Genomic DNA, 26,145 nt, shown 5'->3' on the forward strand with positions numbered 1-26,145 from the left:
GTGCTAGGCAAGCCCTCTCTTTGATCAACACCACAAATTCCCCAGTTTAATCCTTCATTAATGGGCTCTGCAATATTACAACTATGGCATGTGATGTATTATAGTTATCTTCCACTGGCAACTTCACACAACCCACAGTCACCCGGGAAGAGGGAATTTTATATGTTGAATTGCTCAGGTCAGACTGGCCTCTTGCCATGTTTCGGAGGTATTTTCTTAATTGCTATTTGATAGAGGAAGTTCTTGTCCACTGTCGGCAGTGCAACCTCTAGGAATATGGCCTTGGACTGTATTTAAACAGATATTTGAGTTGGACATGGTAGCACATGCCTGTAATCCCAGCACTCAGGGAGGCAGAGGCAGGTAGATCTCTATGACTTTGAGGCCAGCCTGCTCTACAAAGCATGTCCAGGACAGCCAAAGCTACACAGAGAAACCCTGTCTTAAAAAATAAAAAACTAAACCAAACTAAAACACAACACAACACAAAACAAAACAAAAACAACAAAAATATATTTGAGCAAGCCAGTAAGCAGTGTTTCTTTCTGGTGTCTGCTTTAAGCTTCTGCCTTGACTTCCTGTGCTGGCCTTCCTCAATGATGGGATATGATGCAGACGTGTAAGATAAAACAAACTCTTTTCTCCCATGTTGTTTTGGTCAAAGTGTTTTATCACAGCAAGAGAAAAGAAAAATGACAGGTAAGGGGGTTGAGTGGTGGAGGATGAGGCATTCCAGAACTAGACATACATTAGACCTTTCTGCATTATCCTCAGTGTTAGCTCTCAGAACAGTTTAGTTGGATAGCCTGTTTTCAGTTGCTCATGATTATATCTCTATACCTATCTCTATATCTATCTATCTATCTTTCTATCTATCTATCTATCTATCTATCTATCTACCTATCTATCTATCTAATTGTATGTTTAGCTGATTCCCGTAGTATTCTTTCTGACTCCTTATCTTCCAAGTCATACTTTATGTCGAGCCTGCCTTATATTGCCCCTCTGCTAACTAGACCATAGGATAATATATGTGGAGAGGGCCCATCCTTTGCTCTGGTTTGTTTTCACACGTAGCTGGGAAAACACTGATCTCAGTGACAATGTAGAGAAGACACAATAGCACATGCATCTCTTCACTCACCTAGAACACGAAGGCAACACCATCCTACTATCCTGAGACTTTTTTTTATAACTAAAATTATATCTTGATTTTTACTCATTTTTTCAGGGGAGGTTATAGTAAGGAGTTACTGGAAGGAATTGGAGATAGCAGAAAGTACACTAGCTATAGCTACTCTCTCTCTCTCTCTCTCTCTCTCTCACACACACACACACACACACACAACACACACACACACAAATCTAGGTTATAACCCAGATCTGCCACTGAGTTGATGTGTGACCCTGATCGAATCATTTAACTTCACTAAGACCCAGATTTCACATCTGTAAATGGAAGGTAATTGCATTTGCCCCAATTTTGAGAGCTGAGAAATCAAATGAGAACCACCATGAAAATGGTAGAGCCTTAAGCCATTTTGAGGACCCCTAATAAAGGTCAAAATGCTGTGTGTGAGAGAGTCATCATGCAGGGCACACGGGATTACCCACATTAAACTGAGAAATAGCCGTTTAGAAATTCAATGATGTGAATGTAACTTAGTTTTATAATACACTCAAAATTATATGAGCTTCTATGGTGCACATTAATTCTTTTACATGAATATTAAAAATGTAGAGCCACACTATGAAAGATTAAACCAAACTCAAGATTGCATGCATAACTTTAAGTCTGAGAATAAGTTAACAAGTTCACATTTGTACTTACCTCCCTGTGGAAAGAACTGCGAGTAAATCTCCTTGAAAGTTTCTTCATTAACAACACCACTGGGGCATTCCTAGGGAAAGCAGGGAAGTGTGGTGTGAGCAACGCCTTCATAAAAGTGATTTTGTACATTTTGAATAGAACTGAATGTTGTGCAAAAGTGCACCAAGTTGGCTAACCATCATTTACACACACACACACAAGTTGTTAGAAATGGTCACAGTGAGTTAACACAGGCCCAGAAAGATACACATGGTATATACTCAATTATAATTGGATGCTAGCCCAACATGAATATCTACTGAGAGTCTTCACTTTCTCAGTGGGGCATTGGGAAAGATGCTGGGACTTACTATTGGGACTCCAGGTGAGAGAGGTGTGGGAGAATGGGAAAATAGAAGGACCCAGAGGGTTCTGGAACCCTACAAAAAGACCATCAAGGCTGGCGGATCTGGACCCAGGGCGGTCTGTATAAACTACTGTACCAACCAAGGACAATGCTCGCAGTGAACCTAGACCCGCTATTCAGATCTAGCACTCTTGTGCCCCTATTTGACCACTTCTCCTTGGTGGGCAGACTTGGTGGCACTCAGTGGAAAGGGAAGCTGGCTATCTGGATGAGATCTGATAGGCTGTGATCACATGGTGGGGGAGAAGGTCCCCTTCTGTCACAGGTCTATGGGAGGGGAATAAGTTAAAAGAGGGAGGGAGGGAGGGAGGAATAGAAAGATACAAATGAAGGGATAACAAGCAGGATGTAATCTGAATAAATTATTTAAATAAAAAAGTATTAAGTTGTGTGCAAAGCATGCATACATGTTTCTTATTGGTGAGGTAATAGGGCATTGCATTGTTTTTCTTGGCATACCACTAAAATACTGCAATATGCTCCAACAGTCATTATGGGGTCTTTGTTTTATGACTTTTAAAGGTTTTTATTGATCCATATAATCTTGACTTGCATTAGAAAATTATATTTATTATGCATCTACTATAGCTCAAGAAGCTTCAAACAGGAATGTGATTGCTATTAATAGCTTGTTATTCTGGAGCACAGAGGGACATGGCCATGTAACAGTGACATTGTGTGAGAAAGAACTTTCTGAAATGTTGGAGAAAATGGTCTTCAAAGCAACAGAGTTGACCTGAATTTAATGCAACTCTTTCTTTTAAACCCTTTTAAGGGTTGTTGAGAACTGATGGGTACTGACCCAGGAATAGCATCGTTTTGATGATCTGTTGGGGACACATGGAAAGACTAATTCTCTAAAATACATTCTGCATTTCCGTAAATCTGAAATTTCAGAAGAGGCTGCTATTGTGTATGAACCATGTGGGACCGAGCAAGCAAAGCATAGACTGAGAAGAGGGATAGCTGGCTCAGGGCTCAGTGGTATAGCTGCCCCGTGAGAAGTGAATGATGCTCAGCCCATAGCAATCCAACCCCAGATCACACATGGATAGAGACTGTTCACTCTAGAAAGGAAACTGGTAAGATCTGGTCAGTCATTCTCAGATGATCCTCTTAACTCATTTTTCCTCCAAATCTCATAGCTAATTTACACTCTGAGAAATTCCTTGAGAGCCAATTCCTTCACTGAGAAAGAACTAGGGGCATGCCGAAATCCTAACAGGCCAGATGTCAGACATCAATGAATTCTTTAGGCACTTTAAAATTTATTCTGTTCTTGGCAAATATATATCATATAGCAATAAGTACCAGTAACAGGAGGCAATGTTGGAGTGAGCAAAGAGAGAGTTGATATAAATACAGTACACATATATGACATTTTAAAAAATTTAAAACAGTTATTACCAAAACCCACCAACAATCCTTTTAAAGATTAGAATAATTTTCATTTTAATACTAAGCTTGTTTTATTACTGTGGGCTTTGTTTATTCCAATAAGCGATTTAGTTCTTCACCTGTAATGAGCTTCCTTGGGGCATTTTCTATTTTCTCATTTTTTCTCATAGGAGGTAGGACTTGTGCTATTCAAACAATTTAGACTGATAGCTTTAATGTGAGTTTGTGCTTATAGAACCTTTCAACATATTAATCAGTCAGTGTCAGGTAGCCAGAGTATCTCCTTTCTTGAACAGAAAGTACTTGGCTACCCAGTGAGGCAGAGGGGAAGAGATAAGTAGGCTTTGGGCTTTTCCAGGTTATTACAATTCTTTTTAAATGAGAGGAGCTATAGTGACACCAAATTTAAGAATATTGTAGCAAAGAAAGGAGAAACAAACCAACAAAACAAAAAACAAAAACAAAAACAAAAATCCCAAACATTAAAAAAACCTAAACAAAGAGGCAAACCAAACCATGGCTAATTTCATGTGCTGCTTTTTCTGTGACCACGGACCCAAATAAGGTCTAGCCTTATGCTAGATGTTTCAGTGAATGTGTTTATGAATAATATTTAAACTTAAATTGGTGGACTTTTCAAAAGGAATCCATACTCCATAATGCTGGTGAGGCTCACTTCATCTCATCGAAGGCTTGGAAGGAACATCGTACAGTGTTAAGCAGTACAGGATTCCCTAGCAACAGGGAATACCACTGCCATAGGCTTCACCTGCCACAGCCATGCATCTCTGGCTCATAAGGATGCTTTTATTAGTTGCAAACATTTCTTGATTGTACAGCCTGCTGGCTTCCCACTTCATAATTTGTACTGGGCAAGGTTCCAAGGTATTTTGGACCCTAGCTGTCTTTCTTTCTTCTTCCTTTTCCTCTTCTTCCTCCTCCTCCTCTGCCTCTTCTCCTTCTCCTTTTATTATTCTTCTTTCTCATCTCTTCCTCATCTCCTCTCTCTCTCTCTCTCTCTCTCTCTCTCTCTCTCTCTCTCTCTCTCTCTGTGCGTATGTGTGTGTGTGTGTGTGTGTGTGTGTCTCTCATTCTCTTCCCCTTCCATTCTCTCTTCCTTGCTATCTTCTCTCATTTTTTCCATATGTGATCATATATATTCTCATACACATGTAAAAATCTATTTGCTCTTCCTATGGAGAACCATATAAAAGAGTTAAAATCAACACCTACAACTTAGAAAAGAAAATAAAGTAGTATGTGAACACTCAAAAGTTTTGATTAAATAACTCTTGGTGGTAGAAGTGGTCCAATTATAAGAGCAAATGAACACTTCATGGCTGGACCTTCTTACACATGTAAATTGTGATTTATAAGCTACTTACCATGAGCCATCTGTTTGTAGCCTCAAAGGGAATGAAAATGTTTGGCTGCCTGCCACCAGGTGGACAATTTTTGCTTGTCAGAATTGGAAAACTGCCTCACAGTTAAAGTGATGCTGGCAGAAGCCAAGGGTCAAATATAAAGGCCTGTCTATATTCTGTAAATTTGTCAGCTGCCTTTTGTCAAGGCATATTTGATAATTTGATAAATATATTTTATAATATGAACAGGTTAGAAATTGATTGTCTCATAAATATTTCCTTTACTCACATGCTTTTGTCTGCTGAAATCATTTTTCAGAAAATTAAAATTCTTTATTGACTTTTTTGAGAGTAGTAGGTCTCACTAGGTAAAATTTTCATATCCATTTCATATTTATTACTTTAATTTTCATTTCTAGAAATTACACATTTATATAATATTTAGAATTTGGGACTATAGAAATAAACAAGATGGTTTTTTTCCTTACAGAGCCCAAGGTTTTTATTTCTTTTTAAGTTTTTTTTAAACCCAAGAGATATTAGTGGTGTTAACACACTCTTAAGTGTCTGGCCATCCACTGTAGTGTGTTAGGCTTACTAGTGCCTACGCTGTTAGGGAAAACTAACTCTCTCTCTCCTGGAAGATATCAATTGACAATAGCTCTTCAGCTAGGGGTGGGATTTCATGCCACCCTCTGCATCCATGCTGGAATTTTGCCTTGCTTGTGCCTGTACAGACCTAGGGTAGAGGGTCACATCTGCTTTGAGTGTACACATTCATTTGCCTTTTGCATTTAAAAAAACAGCATTTCCTTGTACTCGTCCACTTCCTCTGGCTTTTATAGTCTTTCCATCCCCTCTTCCACAGTACTCAGAGTACATTATGGATTTCCCATTTAATGGGAGTGGGGCATTCCACGATTGCTTATTCTCTGCACCTTGATCAATTATGGGTCTCTGGTAACTGCTGTCTATTGCAAAAAGATGTCTTGCTTGAGAGAAGCAGTAATCTATGTGTATAACAATAAGTCAATAGGAGTTGGCTTAATGTCCCATTAGCCGACTAATAGTAGTAGGTTTTTCCCTACTATCTATGACCTATCTAGCCACAGGCTTTTGGTCCTGTTGCAATGCCAAGTATGGATTAAATTTTGTGGAGTAGGTCCTAAATCCAATCAGAAAGAGTGCGGTTACTTCCATAACATTTGTAATGCTTTTGGATCAGCAGGTATATCTTGTCAGGCAGGTTGTTATTGTAGCTCACAGGGTTCACAGCTGGATAAAATTGATTATTTTTGTCTTCCAATAGCATACACAGCAACTTCTAGTACTATGAAAGCTAGCCAGTATAGTTGAAGTTTCCAGATCAATACCGGCTTGACTTATTCATGTTCTATAACTCAAGAATATGATATCTTCTGAAATACTGTCTTATGTCAAGTTATAGAAGGTAACCAGTAGCACTGGCAAATAACTTGTAATATGTGGGGAGTCTATGGAACCTCACTGGTCAACAACCTCAACAGTGGCAAACTATTTCTGACATTAGATTTTCTATTTGTTATTTGTGGTATCTATTAGCGTCATTGTTGCCCATTTACAGGGTAACTTTATTTAGGTTATTTTTATATGTGTATATGACATTTTGTAGGAAGCTTCTCTATTAGTAATATTTCATATGGCTTTTTCGGAATGTTTTTACTGTTATCCCTTCCTTGCAACTCCAGTTAACACTTACTATTTTACCTTTACTTCCTTAGAACACTGTATTATCTCATCTGTTTTCTGATACTTCCCCATTGCACCTTACTTGTTTGTTGACCTCTGTGGTTATTCCAAATGAGACTCAGATACCAGAAGATTACAAAATTATATACACAAATGACAGTAAACATGCAGCATCTGTTCTTTCTGATCTAGGTTACCTCAATAAAAATAATTGTTTCCAAATCTACTACTCACACCATTTATATCATGCTGGAGATGGAATGTAGTTTCTTTTGTGTGTATGCTTGATACACACTTTACCAATTGAGCTACACCTCCAGCCCTCAGCAAGTGTTAGTGCGTGCTTCTATTTTTTTAAATTTATTTACCTCACTTGATGTGTAGAGGTGTTTTGCCTGCGTGTATATATGTGTATACCTGTTGCCTGTGAAGGTCAGAAGAGGGCAGTGAATATCCCTGGACTGGAGTTACAGATAGTTGTGAACTACCATGTGCGTGTTGGGAACCAAAAATAGGTCTTCTGCAAGAGCGAAGAGTGCTTTTATCCACTGAGAGCATTCTCCAGTCCCACTAAATGCTTTGTAAAAACATCATTTGTTTCCTATTGTTCTGAGCATCCAGATACAAAAGTGTCTTCTAAATGACAGCATTTTAATCATTTGTAATATAAAGTTCATTATAACCAAACCTGTACTTCTCTGATTCCAATTGTTTTTGCATTCCTGCCTTTTAGATCATTTTATTTTCTCTTTTAGACCTATAATCATGCTCATGGTCTCTGAAGGATTAGCTGTGGAAATATGCCCCTTTGGAAATGCATATAATGACTCTTTAGCAACCAGATTCTCTCATCATGTCTGTGCTAGGGCAAGCCACACATAAAAGACACAGTTTCACTCAAAATCAGAAACATTGACCTCTCTCTCTCTCTCTCTCTCTCTCTCTCTCTCTCTCTCTCTCTCTCTCACACACACACACACACACACACACACACACACACACACACACACACACAGAGGGTGGGGGATTGTTTTTAATAGAAATTGTTGCCTTAATTCAGTAAGGTCAGTCTATCTTTTTGCTCCCTATTTAACTGTTCCTCTCACAAGTAGCTAGGGATTAAAAACACTATGGCCGAGGTTTGACATTTAGGCTCAAGTGTTCTGTAAGAGTTGCTCCATCAAAGATTCAAGATGTAGAGTGTCCTATAGTAATGTGTGATGACAATTTTGTTTCCACTGTTGTTCAAACCCCTCTCCATGATATGGTCAGAATGCAATAAGTATGGATTGTTATTTTCTTGTACATGGCTGCTATAATTGTGTCTGTTGGTGATGAGATCTCTGCCCTTTGGGATAAGGTATCCATGCTACTGATGGCCAATTCTGTTATCTCAGCTGTATCATGATACCATGAGACTGTTGCCGTTTTGTGACAGGGCGTATTTCGAGAGTGCTAGTACAATGATAATAGTCTTGGGCTTCCAGGTCAAATAGAAAACAAGTGTAAACACTGTGCTGCAATTTAGAAGCTGTGTAAGTTGAGACAGTTTATTTTCTAATGAAATGCAATGATTGTATTAAGTAGCTACGAGTTAGGCCTCCTACTCCTTTTATTGTAAATTAAGTTTGTTCTATGTAATAGCATCAGCATTGACTCTCAAATACAGGAGGATGCTGTAATGTACATGATAGCCAAGGAAAACAAAAGCCAAGATCCTAGAAATAAATGTCAATAGAAATTCAGAAGCCTTTCATTCACCAGCTTAAATGAAAACTACTCCCAATGATGCTTGCATAAGTGAAAGTAAGTTTAAAATGTTGTCATCATGAAAAGTGTAGAAATGATATTTTGGAGGCAGACTCATGTTTACACAGGAAATTACTAAGAAAATTAGTTTATGAGATGGGTCATGTTTATGCATGGGTTTATGTTTTTGCACTAGCAATATTACAATAGAATATAAATCAGGCATATAAAAGTAGAGCATAATTTTAATATCTATACCAAAATTATTTCTATATTTTTCTAGCTGAATTGTTTTCTCTTGAATAGTTTTCTCCTATCAAGTGTCATTTTTTTAGATTTCACTCTTACATTTTATTTATTCACTTTACATCCTGATCTTAGGCCCCTCCCACCTTTCCTCTTGGTGCCACTTTCTCTCCCTCTTCCCCCATCTCCCCTTTTATTCTTCAGAAAAGGAGAGCCCTCCTACCCACCCTCCTCAGTTCATCAAGTTGCATCAGTACTGAGTATATTTCTTTTCCCCTGTGGCCTGGTGAGGCAGCCCCACCAGGGGGGAGTGTTCAAAAAGCAGGCAATTGAGTCCATGTCAGAGAGAGCCTGTGCTCCCATTACTAGGGGACCCACATGAAGTCTGAGCTGCCCATCAGCTACATCTGTATAAAGGGGCCTAGGCCCAGTCTATGCATGGTCCTTGATTGGTGCTTCAGTCTCTGTAAGTCTCTCTGGGACCTGGTTAGTTGGCTCTGTTGGTCTTCTTGTGGAGCTCCTGTCATCTTGAGGTCCCCAGCTTTAACTTTCTAATTAAACATTTATAGATTGGACCAGTGAGATAACACAGTGGGTAAAATTATTTGCCACCAAATCTGACAATCTGTGTTTGATCTGTAGGACTCACAGGGTGCAAAGAAAGAACTGACACCTTCCAGTTGGCCTTTCCATGTACACTGTCACATGTGCATACCCAAGACACATCATATATACCCACACATGAACACACACAGATAATACACAACATAATAACAAGAATAATCTGAAAAACGTTTAGAAATAATCCTTTAGTAATCAAAATCAAAATATTCTGGTGGAAACAGGGAGAGAGCCCTGCATATCTACATAGGAAACACTCACTGGTCCTAGTAGGCTGTAATAAATGAATACATAAAGTTAGGAAGAGGTAAAGGGCATCTTAGAGGAATTAGAAGCGAATATAGGGAAGATTAAAATACATTGCATTTATATATGAAATTCTCAGAGTAAACGTATTGTATTAAAAATAAAAGTCTTTGTGAATACATATGCTTTGTGCTATCTTTTGTAACAGTTGTAACACTGCATACTTAAAGTACTTAGGCATTTTATTAACTCATACTTACTCTTGGGTACAATTGAAAACTGATATATAAAATAGTCATTATGGGATGTTTAATTGAAATTTTTGTTTTCTACTACCAGAATTGTATTTTGCTGATTTAAAAAAAACTTATTCTTTATTAGTCTAGCTGATAAGGCAAAGGCAGATTTTAGACAGAATTATGAACAAAAGTCAAGTGTAGTTAGGTTTTCAGATAAGAGCCACAAAGGAGCTAGCATTAAGCAACCATTGGAAGAAGGAAAGAGAAGTCTTTCACATAGCAACAGTGGATGACAGGTATGCTGGGGCTTCTTGGAGGAGGTCACCTTCTTAAGTAGCACAATCGTTAGACAGCCTATTACAGGGAGATGTATGCAGATCCAGGAGCAGGGAATAGTGAGCAATCTGCCCTCAGAGAATGTCATTCAACCGTGACTCAGCAGAAGCACCAGGAAGGAACAACTGAATCAAACAACCTACCAGGCCTGGGGCTTTTTATCAGGACTTCCCCAGTTTTCTCGGCAATGCACGGTCATAAATATATCGGACAACAGAAGCTATGTTAACCTAGAAACCTATAAAAAAAACATCGTGACGGGTGGACCGGAGCCCAGGGGGGTCTGCTCAAACTATTGCATTAACCAAGGACAATACAATAGTAAACATTGAAGCCCTACTCTGATCTACCCAATGGACAGGACATTCTCCACAGTTATGTGAAGAGCGGGGACTGACTCTGACATGAACTCTGGTGCCCCATATTTGACCACCTCCTCTGGGTGGGGAGAGCTGGTGGCACTCAATACAAGAATAAGGAGGCTACCAAGTTGAGACTTGATAGCCTATGACCATATAGTGAGGGAGGAGGTCCCCCTTGGTCATAGACCTAGGGGAGGGGAATAGAGTGAAAGCAGAAGGGAGGGAGGAATGGGAGGATACAAGGGATGGGATAACAGTTGAGTTGTAATCTGAATACATTAATAAAAAACTAAAAACTAAACACTAAAATATTCCAACATATGGGGAAAAAAACCCAAATATTTACTTTTTACACTGCAGCCAGCAAGTATGCTATTTGTGGTTATGCAGAGGCTTGAAGAGGATGAGGACTCAGTAAAGGCTTTCACACAGCATTCTAAGGGCCAGCTGTGATGACCAAATTGATCCAGTTTGCAAAAGCTATGTATGAATTGGATTCCATATGCTGATTTGTGCCATTTGTTTGGTTATTTGTTTATTTATTTTTGTCACCACCAAGGTCAGTATGCAGATCTTATTAACTGATAAAACCATTTTCAGATTAGAATGACATAACCTAGTGATGCCGAAACCAAATCACTTAAATAAAAATTATCAAGAGGAAGAGTTGGAATGTTTCTATTGGAAAGAATAAAATCCTCATAGGCTGATGGTCTTGCACATGACTACAGTAATACATATTTGGGTAGCATGCAACAGTCTCTTTTCTTGCAATTGGACATTCATCCTCTAACACATTAGCTAGTTTTGAATCCTTGGTAATTTCATTGGACCTATCGTCGATGAACTTCTAAGTGAGCTTATACACATTTTTTTCACCAGCTATGGCAATGCTATTGAATGATTTTCCCCTTACGTGTAGTAAAAAACAAATCCTAACCTAAGTTATAATCTTCTTGTAATTTTATTGCGTCTATTGACAGAATGCGAAGGCAAAAATGAGTTCATGTTCTGAAATGAGTTTGGTGACAGTTTTTCCATCTGTTGTTCTTAATACAGATGAGCATCTACAGTGGGATTGTTTTGGGTAGATTCAGAATTTTGAAACAGCTGCCCATAAGTATAGCAAAGGAAGAGTTGGGGCTGCGAAGGATGAATAAAACTAACTTTGTTAATGATTGCCCACGGTTTGCTGGGCACTGAGCCAGGCAGTGGAGGAGATAACGTGTCCTCATTAAATCCTCGTAGCAGGGAGAGGAGGTCGGTATTTTCCCACATGGTTTGTAAGAAACGAGCTTAGGATAGGTTAAGGAACTTTGCCAAGGTCAGACAGAAGTTTAATCAGGGGGCCTGGGATTTGAACTGGAGTTGGACTAGAAAAATTCACATTTAACTAAGGTCCTTCCATAAACACTGATTCTTAACTATGAAAGAGAAAGAAAATAATGGTAATTTTATCACAATATCTTTGAACTCCATGAGTTCACTAAAACAAAAAAAAAACCATTAGTTATTTATTAAACAATTATTCTTATACCCAACACTTATCTGGACCCTGGGGTTGCAGAAACCAACCAGTAGGCATGTCCATACCTGACAAGAGCTTACAGGCTATTGGAATGAGAACCACCACTCAAATATCCACCTAAAGTAATTACATTCTTAAACCTCAGACAAACCTGCACAAAAGTCCAAGAAACTATTATACTAAGCTTATCAGACAGAAAAGCATGGAAAAGCTAACTTTTTATAGCTATGTACGCAGGTGCTCATTTGTGAGCGTGAACCCATGTCACATATGCATACATATGTGTGGGTGCACATAGATCCATGCATTTCTTTTTATCTCTTCTCTCTTATTACCAGCTGGAACCTGCAGGTTCCTGGAGCAGCCGTGAGGCTCTGAACCCTGGCTGTAAGTCAAAGTAGTGTTTATCCTGATCTATACATTTTGTCTATTATGACTTGAGAAATTTGTATCTTCATTTTGCCTTTGCCTGGTGGTTCTTCAAGATTCTTCTCTGAAGAGGACAGACAAGCAGCAAGAGGGCCGGTAGACTGCATTACAGAGAAAGCCATTTTGTTGGAACAGCTCCAGATGAGAATGCTACCAGCACCTCGCCCACCTCTCCATGTGACTTTCTATGCTTTGGTGGCTTAGTAAATGAAGCTGGGTCTTGTTAGTAACAGCCAGCAGCCACAGAACTTTTCAAAGGGCCCCCTGGAGCTCAGAAGACACACAACATTGCTCCCCTGGAGCATTCTTTATGGTTTAGTGTTATATTGAGGCACAAGGGGGCAGTAGTGTCCTCTATGTTAACTGGAATCACAATTTCTGGTCCTTGTTTTTCAAGGTTTTTCTTTCTCTAAACTTGGTGCATATCCAGCTACATTTCTTTCAGAAAAGCTATTTCTTTCTTAAGAAAGGTGTCAGTGAGCCTTAGTCCTAAACTGAATAACTAGAGGATTTAACTGTTTCTGCAAAAGGAGCTCAAAAATATTTTTTCATCCATTCTATATTATTACAGGGAGCAGCTCAGACTAAATTTATGATACTTTTCTGATGATTGAGCCACTATTGGTTTTAATGACAACAACAATAATAGTAGTAGTAATAATAATTATAGGTCAGAGGAAACAAGAAGACTAGCAAGCTGACACAACAACAATAAAAACAAATTACAAATTTTGCATATAAAGTCTATGAGTGTCAAGCCATGCTGTGGAAGTCTATATTATTGTTTTGTAAGGGAGTAATCTCAACCTTTGAGATCAGTATACATATCTTCTGGCTATTTATTAATGAGACTTTAAAAAAAGGTAAATCAGACACAAACTGTAGCTATCTAGCATTGGGAAACACTCTAAATCCATAGTAAAGAAGCAGAGTTAAATTACTGCATGCTGCCGCTGTTTCCTCTTGCCATCGACATTGAAGGAGTCCTCCTACCTCAAGTAATGCAAACCATGTAATCTCTGATAGACATGCTCAGATGCCTAACTCCCAGGTGAGTCTCAACTCTAGATTCTGACAAGGTGAGAGTTAACAAAAATATGTCCATACAGGTCCTCACCAGGCATGGTCCTTGGTTGGTACATCAGTCTCTGCAGCACCCTGCCCCCTCGCCTGTATTTGTTGGCTCCATTGTTCTCCTTGTGGAGTTCTTGACCCCTCCAGGTCCCTCTATTCCCCAACTCTTCCCTAAGACTCCCTGTAAGTCACCCCTGAGTTTAGCTGTGGGTCTCAGCATCTGCATGGATCTCATCCTGGGTAGAGTCTTTCAGAGGACCTCTATGGTAGTCTCCCTTCCTCTTCCTTCTCTTCAACTGCTACTGTTGTCTATTCTATTTGTCTTTTTGAATGAAAATTAAGCATTTTCTCTAGGGTCCTCCTTATTATTTAGTGTCCTTAGGTCTGGTGTACTATAGTGTGGTTATCCTGTATTAAGTGGCCAATATCTGCTTATAAATGAGTATATACTCTTTGTGTCTTTCTGGGACTGGGTTACCTCACTCACATTGATCATTTCTAGTTCCATCCATTTGCCTGCAAATTTCAAAATTTCCTTGTTTTTAATAGCTGAATAGTATTCCATTGTGTAAATGAACCACGGTTCTTTATCCATTCTTCAGTTGAGGGACGTCTAGGTTGTTTCTGGATTCTGGCTATTAAAAATAAAGCTGAACAATTGTCCTTGTATGGTGGAACATCTTTTGGTATATATATACCTAGGAGTGGTATGGCTGGGTCTTGAGGTAGAGCTATTCCCAATTTTCTGAGAAAGCACCAGATTGATTTCCAAAGTGGCTGTACAAGTTTGCACTCCCACAAGCAATGAGGGAGTGTTCTCCTTTCTCCACATCCTCACCAGCATGTGCTGACACTTGAGTTTTCGATCTTAGCCATTTGGATAGGTGTAAAATGGAATCTCAGAGTCATTTTGATTTGCATTTCTCTCATGACTAGGGACTTTGAGCATTTCTTTTTTCTTTCTTTTTTTTTTTTTTATTAATTTCTTCAAATTACATCTCAGTTGTTAGCCCATCCCTTGTATTCTCCCATTCCTCCCTCGCTCCCGGTTCCCCCCCATTCCCCTCCCCTATGTCTGTGACTGAGGGAGACCTCCTCCCCCTGTATATGCTCATAGGGTATCGAGTCTCTTCTTGATGACCTATTATCCTTCCTCCGAGTGCCACCAGGCATCTCCATCCAAGGGACATGGTCAAATATGGGGCACCAGAGTTTGTGTGTAAGTCAGATCTTCTTCTTCACTTAACGGTGGAGAATGTCCTGTCCATCGGCTAGTCTGGGTAGGGGTTCGAAGTTTACTGCCTATACTTTCCTTGACTGGTGTCATAGTTTGAGGAGGACCCTAGGGCCCAGACCCGCCTGTAGTTTTCCAGGACCCTCTGGATCCTTCTATTTCCTCATTCTCCCAGGCTTCTCACACCTAAAGTCTCAATAGGATGTCCTCCCCTCCAACCCACTTTCCTGATAGGTAAAGTTTTCCATGGGGACGTACCCCTTGGGCTAGTATCTCGATATAAGTGAGTATATACCATTTAACTCTTTTTGCTTCTGGGTGAACTCACTCATTATGATAATTTCTAGTTCAATCCATTTGTCCACAAATTTTGGAAATTCCTTGTGTTTAATAGCTGAGTAATATTCCATAGTGTAAATGTACCACAGTTTCTTTATCCATTCTTCTACTGAGGGACACTTAGGCTGTTTCCAAGTTCTGGCTATTATGAATAAGGCAGCTATGAACATGGTTGAGCATATGTCCCTGTTGTGTGGTAGTGCATCTTCTGGGTATATTCCAAGGAGTGGGATAGCTGGGTCTTGAGGAAGCCCTATTCCCATTTTTCTGAGAAAGCGCCAGATAGCTTTCCAAAGTGGTTGTACTAGTTTGCATTCCCACCAGCAATGAAGGAGTGTTCCTCTCTCTCCACATAAAGCAATTTACAGATTCAACGCAATCCCTATCAAAATACCTACAAAATATTTTGAAGATATTGAAAGATCAATTCTCAAATTCATACGGAGAAATAAAAAACCCAGAATAGCAAAAACAATCCTATACAACAAAAGATCTTTTGGAGGAATCTCCATACCTGATCTCAAGCTGTACTACAGAGCAACAGTAATTAAAACAGCATGGTACTGGCACAGCAATAGACTGGTGGATCAATGGAATCGAATTGAAGACCCAGAGATGAATCCACACACATTTACTCACTTGATTTTTGACAAAGAAGCCAAATCTATTCAATGGAAAAATGATAGCATCTTTAACAAATGGTGCTGGTCTAACTGGATGTCCACATGTAGAAAAATGCAAGTAGACCCTTATTTGTCACCATGCACAAACTCAAGTCCAAGTGGATTAAAGACCTCAACTTAAAACCAGAGACATTAATTCAGTTAGAGGAAAAAGTGGGGAAGAGCCTGGGACACATAGGCACAGGAAACAACTTCCTGAACAGTACACCAACAGCCCAGGCCTTAATGTCAACAATTAATAAATGGGACCTCATGAGGCTGAGAAGCTGCTGTAAGGCAGGTGACACTGTCAAGAGAACAAAGCGACAGCCTACAGAATGGGAAAAGATCTTCACCAACCCTACATCTGACAAAGGTCTAATATCCAAAATATATAAAGAACTCAAGAAATTAAACACCACAAAACCAAACACCCCAATTGCAAAATGGGGCTTGGAACTTAACAGAGAATTCTCAACAGAGGAATATCAAATGGCTGAGAAACACTTAAAGAAATGCTCGTCCTCGTTAGTCATCAGAGCATTTCTTTAAGTGTTTCTTAGCCATTAAACATCCCTCTGTTGAGAATTCTCTGTTTAGTTCTGTACCCCATTTTTAAATTTGATTACTTGGTTTGGTGGTGTTTTTTCTTGAATATTTTATATATTTTGGATATTAGCCATTGGTCAGACATAGGGCAGGATAAGATCTTTTCCCAGTAGGCTGTTGTTTTGTTCTGTTGATAGTGTCCTTTGTCTTGTAATACCTTTTTAGTTTCATGCGGTCCCATTTATTAATTGTAGATCCTAGAGTCTGAGGTGTTGGTGTTCCGTTCAGGATGTTGTCTCCTGTGCCAATGAGCTCAAGGCTCTTCCCCACTTTTTCTTGTAATAGATTTAGTGTGTCTGGTTTCGTACATTTTAAAATGTCTGTATTATTAGTAGGACCTAATAATTGCTTATTATCAGTATTATCAGTATGCCTCATAGGTCTGGCTAGAGATCAATTAAGACACTGACATTTGTTATATTTTAAAATAGCCTTAGTTAACCTGGGGCAGGGCAGCTATCAATCCTCTAAACTACTTCCCATACCTGTCCCAATCCCATGCCATCTGCTTCTAATTTCTATCAAGCTACCTCCCATCTATAATCCCAAATACTTGCTAATGTTCTTCATCTGGGCCAAATCTCCATGCACACCTGCCACATGTTTCTCTTCTATCAAACCCACGATGGCCTTCTTCTTTCTCCTCTAGGGACCCTCTCCTCGTCTTCTTTCTCCTTCCTCTTCTTCTTCCCAGAACTCCTCTCTCTCCTTCTCAGGACCCTTAGCCACACCTATCTCATCTGCCCTGCCCAGGTGGGATGGCTTTTTATTAATTTGCATAAAAACACATCAGACCATCCCCCAACAGTCTTTAATCCACTTGGACTTGAGTTTTGTGCAGGGTGATAAATAAGGATCTATTTGCATTTTTCTATAAGTAGACATCCAGTTAGCAGCACCATTTGTTGAAGATGCTATCTTTTTTCCATTGTGTGGTTTTGGCTTCTAAGTCAAGAATCAAGTGTCTGTAGATGTGTGGGTTTTAGATGTAGTATATAGGCAGCACAGTCTCCTCTAGGTCCCATAGAAGTAGGGTCTACATCTCACATGGATTCTGGCCCCCCACATGTTGATCACTTCCCCTGGTGGGGTGGCCTTTCCAGAGGAAGAAGATACAGGCATTCCAGATGAGCCTTGATAGGCTAGATCAGATGTTTTGGGAGGAAGGCTCCCCTTTCTGAGAACTAGGGAAGGGAGGGTGCGACAATGAGGCAATGCAGGAGGGGGCTTCAATCGGGATGTAAAGTGAACAAATTAAAAATAAAGGAACAAAATGATAAAATAAATAAATTACTAAAACAATATGTATGTCTATAAAGTGGAAATGAAACCCAGGACCTCACCCACTGAGCCACACCCAGCTCTCTTCAGTATGGATTTTAGAAATATATTCTAAATCAGTTGGCATGAGAATCAGTCAGACTTAAATAATTAATTGTATGGAGGAGGCCCTTCGTGTGGCTTTTAGTGTCTATTTGCTATAGTCAACACATAAGCATTTGGCTACTATAGATATAAATGCTGTAAGAAAGCAGGGAAGGGCTAAGCCTGGAAATGCTCTAAAGACATTCCAACGCAAAAGACACAAATAGAGACCTTCAGGATACAGAGAAGTCAACAAGAGATAGAGGGCAGGAGGATAATGTGATAGCACACAGAAAAACCCGTGATATGATCATCAATTAAGGAAACAGTCACTGTGTCCAAGTGATATCAGACAAAGTTAGGTAACTTAAAGTCAGCCATTTCTAAGGTAAAGTATACAGTTAGCTATCAATATTTGTTGGATCTACACCTATGAATTCAACCAACTATAGATATGAAATATTATTAAAGTAATTCAAAAGTTTCATAAAGGAAACTGGATCACTGTATTTGCATTCAGGCAAATGGAGACTAAAGCAGGTCTCCAGCTGCAGCTTGCCTCCTTCGCTCAGCACTGGAATGTCTGGTTTGATCATTGTCTGCTTTATAACTTCTGTCTGTACTGTGCTGTAGTTAGGCCAAAGATGGCTATTCTTCATAACAATCATTATAGACTTTTGAGTCTTGTCACTATTCCCAATACAATATAGTTATTTACATGGTATTTACATTGTCTTAGAATTGTATGTAACTTAGAGATGATTTAACATATGGGAAAGAATAGTTACAGGTTTTATATGGAAATGGTAGGTCATTTTAAATGAGGGATTTGAGAGTCCTAGATTTTTAGTATTCCTAGAATGTACTAGGTTCCCTGTCACATGTCAGGGACAATTACATCTGTTATACAAGGCGTTGGAAAAAACTGAGGGACCATTTGCATAATGTGCTCAGTAAAAGTCCCAATCACATTTGAAAGACAGACTCATTCATTCATTCATTCATTGAATCTGAATTTCTAACTCTTTCACTGTATTACTGCATGTATAGTTATTCAGCATTGACTTTGTATGATGCCATTTATAAACCGATCCAACGGGAGTGTAGGGAAGGCCCTTCCTTGCCCCTTGGATTCTTGCTTCTCATCAACTACCATGTTCTAGCTGAAGATGAACTTATCACAGCTGGATAAAAGTTTCAAAAAAAATCTGGAATTAAGGTATTTTTCTCTGATCTCTAATGTTTGAAGAAAAAAAACTGAAAGAAAGAAAAAGAAAAGTAGGAACACAGAGAAAAGGCATTGCTTTTCTTAACAATATAGATAAACTCAGAATTGTTAGTCTTTGTATTGGAACTACTGTTGAAACTTACTCTTCACTTTTATTAATGATGATTATAGAGATTAGTTTAGTAATAGGTACATGATTGAGTTGATTTTGGTGGGTCTGTTTCTTACTGAAAATCTGTCTAGGACCTCCTTGATGCTATTTTAAGAGCTAAACGTATTATTAGGAATTTAATTTTGGTAAGAAATAATATAGAACTTACAATTGCTCTAATTCTGTTTTGGTCTTTGACTGCTCAATTTTCAGGGCTGTTGAAAGGTCATATCTGAACTTACTGCTTCAGAAGCTTCTTGAATTATACAGATATATAAAAGAAATATTAATGGAGTAAGGAAGTCGGCAGGACTAGTGGCTATGAGAGGCAGGTAGCTCACTGCATTAATATGTTTACCCCAGAAACTTTATTTTTATTAACTTCAATAGTTTAAATATAATATATGCATTTATTTATTTAGTACATAATAGTTGACTTTCCCAAAATATCCAGCAAGTTTAGGCATTAAAACAAAACAAAACAAAAAAACAAACAAACAAAAAAACACCACAAACTCTGGCGCTTTCACTTCACATCTGCAAATGTATTCATTTTAAAAACTGATGTTCGTTCAAGATACTTATTTGCAAATATAGTAAAAATATTATTTCAATCATCAAGAGATACTATTTGAAACTCGCTTTAGATGAGTTTGTGATATCACTTCCTTCTCTAGGGAGACATACAGTGGAAGGTTTTATGTTCTTTATACATGAGGAATCAAAAAACAATAGTTTTTTATTTTCTGGTTTTTCAGTTATTAACCTCACTGCTTCCCAGAAAAGGACAAGCATTTGAATTTAAGTCATCATAGCATTACACTCAGATTCTTGTTATCTTTGTTGGAAGATGAGAAATCCAGGGGTGGTATGGTCCTTATATTACCTCTCAACATGGTGCAAACATATTTTCTTCTGCTTTTCTATTCTCCCAGGATTCCTAGTAAAATGAAAAACAATTTCTCTGATAGTCAAAATGCTTAGCTGAAAATGGACATTTTTTTTTCAATGGAAAGAGTTGGAGCAGTAGTATTTTATGTATTATTTCTCACCACACTTCAATTTCCACAACTGATGTGACTCTCTAAGGACCATTTCTCTAGTCCTACACTAGGGAGATGAGTTTTTGATAGGACCATGAATATGTTTTTCCCCTATTTTAAGCCATTGTGTCAAACAATGCCCATCTTAACAAATTTGACTTTAGTAATAAACAACATTGTGGGTTCATTTAATAAATAGGACCACAGAATTACATGTATTACTATCTTCCCATCTTGTGACCACTATAGGCTAATGAATGAACACAGGTATCTTTTGTTAGAATCAATATGAAAAAAATGCATAGGCTTTCTTTGGAAGGCCATGGACCTGGTACATGATAACGTGAATGTTTCTGTGTCCCTGAGTGTATATGTTGAGATGTAATCTCCAGTGTGTGGCCTCTTTAGAAGTCTTTTGGGTCATGATGGAAGAGCCCACATGGAAAGCATTTCTGCCTTTGTGCAAGAGTCCTAGAGCTGTTCCTCATAGCTTCCGTGAAGACACAGCAAAATTGCTGTGAACCAGAGATACTGAATCTTCTGATGCTTTGGACTTGGGGTGCTTATTTTCAGAATGGTGAAAAAATTGCTGTTGTGTGATGCTTAGTCTTATGTCAAATTGACACAAGCAAGCTACAGTCAGTGTTGAAGAGGGAACCACTGTTGAGAAAACGCCCCCATCACACTGGCCTGTGTGCAAGCCTGTGATACAATTTCTTCATTGATGATTCATGTAAGAGGGCCCAAGTGATCATGGGTATTGCCACCCTTAAAATGATGGTCTTGGGTGCTATAAGAAAGGAGGCTGAAGAACACGGAGAACAAGCTAATAAGCAGTGCTCCTTCATAGCTTCTGCTTCATTTCCTTCCTCTGGACTTGGGGTCCTGCCATGACTTCCTTCAATAATGGACTGTAATGTTCAAGTCTAAGCTAAATAACCATTTCCTATCCAACCACTTCTAGATATAGTGTATTATCACAGCAATAGGAATCCAAACTAAGACAGTTGTTACATAGTTTATGCTAGTTTATAGCAGGGGTGGATTCTGGTTTACAGGAAAAGCTGAAATACATATTCTTACATACAGATTCTGACACACTGATATTTGAAATACCTTAGGATATCACAGTGAATATGGAGTGCAAAGAGTCAAGAATAGGAGTGGGTAAGAGACCTGGGCATAGAATTGTATCTTCCAAGGAAGAGGAAGTAGAATATAGTGTTATAAAGGCAGAAAGGCAATATTAAAATAGGAGGGTTAAATGGGGAGGAGGGTGGAAGTGCAGGAGAAGGGAATACGAGGCAGAAACAACTAACACTGAAGGCCTCTTTAAAAGTCTTATCGAAATCTACTAATATAGATGATTCCTAAAGTATAAAAATATACAAAAGTCATATAAATGGACTTACCACATAATCAGGGAGACAATATCCTAACATGACCTTGTATGCTATCAAATAAAACCCCTGGTAACAGGAATGAGTTATATCTTTTTACATGTTTTATCAAAGGGTATGTGTCATATTGGCTCCTACAAGCATGAACATTATCGCCAATGATATTGATTACCCATCACAACTGGATAGTAAGACCATATTGTTCAAGATACCACATACTTAAGCCATTAAGCAAGAAAAACTGAGCTAGTATCCAACCAGAAATCTCACTACTACTGACTAGTACTCATAGTGATGGAAGATACTACACATGCTCTGGAAGAGAAAATTATTCCCCAATCTCACACAGCTACAAATTCTGAGAGTTACAACAGCAATCTGCTTACAAGATATGTCCATTAATGTGATAGAGGCACAAATGTTATAAGAGTAACCAAACAATTGTTGATTAAACTTCTTGCCTGCTCCATGAGATAGAACTGTTCCCTATTAATGAAAACAAGAACCTGACACTAAATAAGTTATGGACCCTAGAAAAAATTTACTACTCTTATTTTGCTAAAGGGATATAACAATAAAATGACTCTTAATGACATATTGCTATACTCATAAATCAGTGTATCACTCAACCCTCATAGAAAAAAAATCACCTTTCAGTAGATGGTACCTACTACAGAGACCCTCATCTCAAAAAAAAAAAAAAAAAAAAAAATATATATATATATATATATATATAGAGAGAGAGAGAGAGAGAGAGAGAGAGAGAGAGAGAGAGAGTTTATAGCACTCAGTCCTGAACAGGCTGTCTTTGTCTCGTCCCTTCTCTGAAGGCTTAGAGAGCTATGTGTAAAAGAAGCTTATAATGGAAGAGTCAGGAGACAGAGGAAGACTAAGTGACATAAGGATGGAGAGAAGGCTCAGAAGGAAGCCATAGGCTTGGGTTAGCTATTCAGACTTATTCAGAAAAGTCCCCATTCTTCAGGCTGCTGTGACTATATTCTTGTCCTTGGCTGGAGCCATTGGGTCTGAGAAAAGAGAGTAGAAAGAAAGCTTCCTGCGCTTACTGATAGATTCCTGTCCAAGTGTGTCTGCAGCTACAAATATTTCTATCTCTTTTAGCCATGAGAGGCAGTTGTTCTCTTAAAATTCCAGTAAAATACTATAATTTGAATCTTTTTTTTTCATGTGGTTCAAAATATCCTAGGTTCACAAAGATGCTATTTTTGCTCTTTGCTCTTTATAAGATAGAGTAAGCGCAATGTTTTGTTTCTTTGTTGGTGAGTTTGTTGGTAAGTTTAGTGCATAGGGAGAAAGAATAAGGTAAGTAAGTCCCCACTTTTCTTAGTTATTTGGTATTTGGATCTCAGATACGTTTTGTTTCATGAATTTTGTCTTCATATTCTGAAGTTCTGGTCTTTAGTGCACTAATTCAAAGACCAGATGACACTGAAATTGTGAAAAGTAAATAATAAATAAAAACAATGTAAAACAGTATGCAAAACCTAGGCTCATATTTAGGACATGTAAAATCTCAAGGAAACTAAATTCACAAATATTTTTACTTATTGAAATCAAGTCTGATCATTGATTTTCTGTGAGGCCTGTGCAGTGATAAAATTAAAGGAGATGGTGAACAATGGGAGCTGTCTTCCCATTTCAGTATGACTTACCCTACATGAAAAAAATATCCTTGAGAAATAATTTGTTCAGGATATTTGAACTTTAGTTCTATTATTAATGAGGTTTCTTCCTTGTATATTTTCTTGCTTTGTGCTACCAGCTTAGGAGGAGAATTATGATATAAAGTTCTTAGACGCAACCCTACTTGACTCTTCCCCTCCCCCTCCCCAGTCCTCTCTTTTTTTCCCCTTCCCTGGCCTCTTCTCTTTTCCCTTGTCCCTTTCCTTCTCATCTCTTTCCTCCCCTCTTTGTTCCTTTGGCACCCCCATTTCTGTACACTTACTCCATCACTATTTCCAGTCCTATGGATGGTTTTATGACCTAAAGTGCTTCTCAAACAGCTATACAGAAAACACTTGGGAAGCTGGAGTTTGCATTTCCAGATAGAGAAAATGCCCTACCTTAAAGCAGTTACCTAGGACTATGTTTGCTGATACATCAGCCAATTATTCAGATCCTTGTTATTTGATAGCACATGCAGTCTCATGGCACTCTGTTTGTAAATTGGCTTGAGACAACTTTAGAACACACTTGAGAGTGTATTTTGCACTTACTTACTGTGTCTCATAATAATTTGATAAAATGGCAATATTGTGTTTTTCACAGAAAATCACAACCATACAATGTAATTAGCACATTTACTTTTCATCATTATAGCTTTCTTCATTTTTCATATTCATATAACGAGTACGAAATAGTTTCATTGTTAGATCAAATGAAAGGTTGTATAATGAAGAGAATATTTATCATTGGAAGACACTTCTGTATAAGGTCATAGTTCACCATGTCCAGACAGCTATCCAGACTCAGCCCAGAATGGAGGACTCCCTTTCTTGGGAGGGGGCTTCTATCTCTCTGCGTGACTTCACTTGAAGAGTGTCCCTAAGCATGGCCCCTAACCCTGAGGGAGTGATGGCAAAAATGCAGGTTCAACTTCCTTTCTCCTGATAAGAACCTGCCCAACTAGTACTTGGAATTCCTGGAATGTAAAACATTCCCAGCTCATCAAGCTCCCAGCCAATAGTATGCACCTACCCTGGAAACCCCTCACCCCACCCCCCAAAAGTATACAACCATTCTTCTTTCCCAATAAAGTTGAGCTGTCTCAGTGAAGCTGCTCCTGGAAGTCAGTCATTCCATCATACTTGCAGACTGTCTGAACTCTCCTGCTGTTGCCTCAGTTTCCTTTAGTTACCCTAGTGGATGTGTAATGCCCAACAATCCCAGGGAGGGTCACATGTTACCATCATCAAAAAACTTTCCTTGTTACACTCCATTCTACTCATTTGTCAGCTTTTAAAGAAGTATAACAAGTGCAAAGTATACTATGGTTTTTAACATATTTAGTCATAGGCGATTTCTCCTTGTTTTTGACTCTTAGACATACTGGATGAGTTGCCAAAAGAGATACTATTTATTGGTGAAGGAACAATTATATAAGAAATTGGAGAATCCAGACCACCTCCTTATTCTCCCTTTAGCTCTTTCATAGACTTGGGTAGTCCCCATACTATCATAGTGTTTTTGTAAGTATGGGCTTGATGAAAAATTCCTTCATCTAGCACATAGGATGATCACAAGAAAGCATAAAAGTACACTTTTATGCAAGATGCCTTTGATCTACACATTTTAAAGAACATATTGTTACTGTTTCAATGGTCCTTGTCCAGACTCCCATTTATCAAAAAATTGGTCTGAAGGGCCTTTTGAAACATTGACATATAGATGGCAGCTGATACAGCTAAATTGGAAATGACCAAACTGTAATACTCCTTCATTTCTGTCTTCACATTACATCCTGACAGGCAGTTTTCACATTTCATAGTAATAAACCAATTTATATCTGAATAATTTTTTTACATACTTCCATATCTTCTAATCAATTTGCTGCTAACAGTTTATTTTTTAGACAGCTTTATTTGGATGAAAATGGTCTACTTGCACATTTTGGTGTTGCTTCTGATAATGCCATATAAGAGTATTAAATGCTGTGCTATATTTCTGATGGCCTTGTAAAGATTTTCTTTTCTACATGCAATTTAGTTTTCCTTTTAGAGTTTCCCTCCTGCTATTTTTATATTGACTTTATTATGTAGCATGATTAAAGTAGTTCTCAATAAAAAGCTACTTTAGTGTTAGACAAGATAAGCACTTAACTGTACATAAAGGGCTACTTCCAAGTACATTAACTTTAAGTGCAAAGCTATTTTACAATGATTAATTCACAATCTTCTTTCTATTTCCTGCTGAATCAAAAATAGTCATTTACAATTTAAGACAGTTTATTGATTATTGACCCCACAAGTTATGCTATTAGTAGTTAGAGGAATGTAATCTATAAATTTTATACTTACAACAGTACCATTGAATTATTTACATTTGTTACAAATATAATTTATTTTTAATTGGAATTCTCATATGGAATATTTTTTACTTAAAAAGAAACAAATTTTCATAAAATAATTGTCTACCTACTCATACATATATTTATAAGTTTCAAGGAATAGCTATTTGGTGATACATAAAAGCAGTTTATTCTAAAAACTGAGTATCTTCTCCCATGTTTAAAGGTATGTTAAAGAGATGTTATTGTATAATTTTTTCCTGAAGTATTTTATTTTTCCCTAAAATTCTTTTCAGTTCATACTGCAATTACTCATTTGTTTGCATATATATGACTCAGTGGACTTTAAATTCTGTGTTGGACAGAAGATTTTTGTGTATCTCATTCACTGCAAGATTCCTGTATTGAGCATAGAACCTAAGAAATAAGAGTCTGGTAAATATTTGTTATGTTCATAGCAGCCTTATTCATAATAGCCAGAACATAGAAACAGCCTAAGTGTCCATCAGTAGAAGAATGGATAAAGAAACTGT

The 26,145-nt window shown here is 38.1% G+C and overlaps 1 protein-coding gene across 4 annotated transcripts in view; it reads right to left on the reverse strand.

Annotated features, from left to right (window-relative positions):
- Kcnip4 (potassium voltage-gated channel interacting protein 4) overlaps positions 1-26,145 on the reverse strand; it is a 1,056,025-nt gene that overhangs the window by 22,742 nt on the left and 1,007,138 nt on the right. For all 4 annotated transcript variants that reach the window (XM_051165118.1, XM_051165122.1, XM_051165121.1 and 1 more), the window contains one exon: positions 1,832-1,901. In XM_051165118.1, the coding sequence (XP_051021075.1) occupies positions 1,832-1,901 (70 nt within the window). The remainder of the gene's footprint in view (positions 1-1,831; positions 1,902-26,145) is intronic.

This window comes from Acomys russatus, chromosome 22 (assembly GCF_903995435.1).
Source record: "Acomys russatus chromosome 22, mAcoRus1.1, whole genome shotgun sequence".
NCBI classification, from domain to species: Eukaryota; Metazoa; Chordata; class Mammalia; order Rodentia; family Muridae; genus Acomys; species Acomys russatus.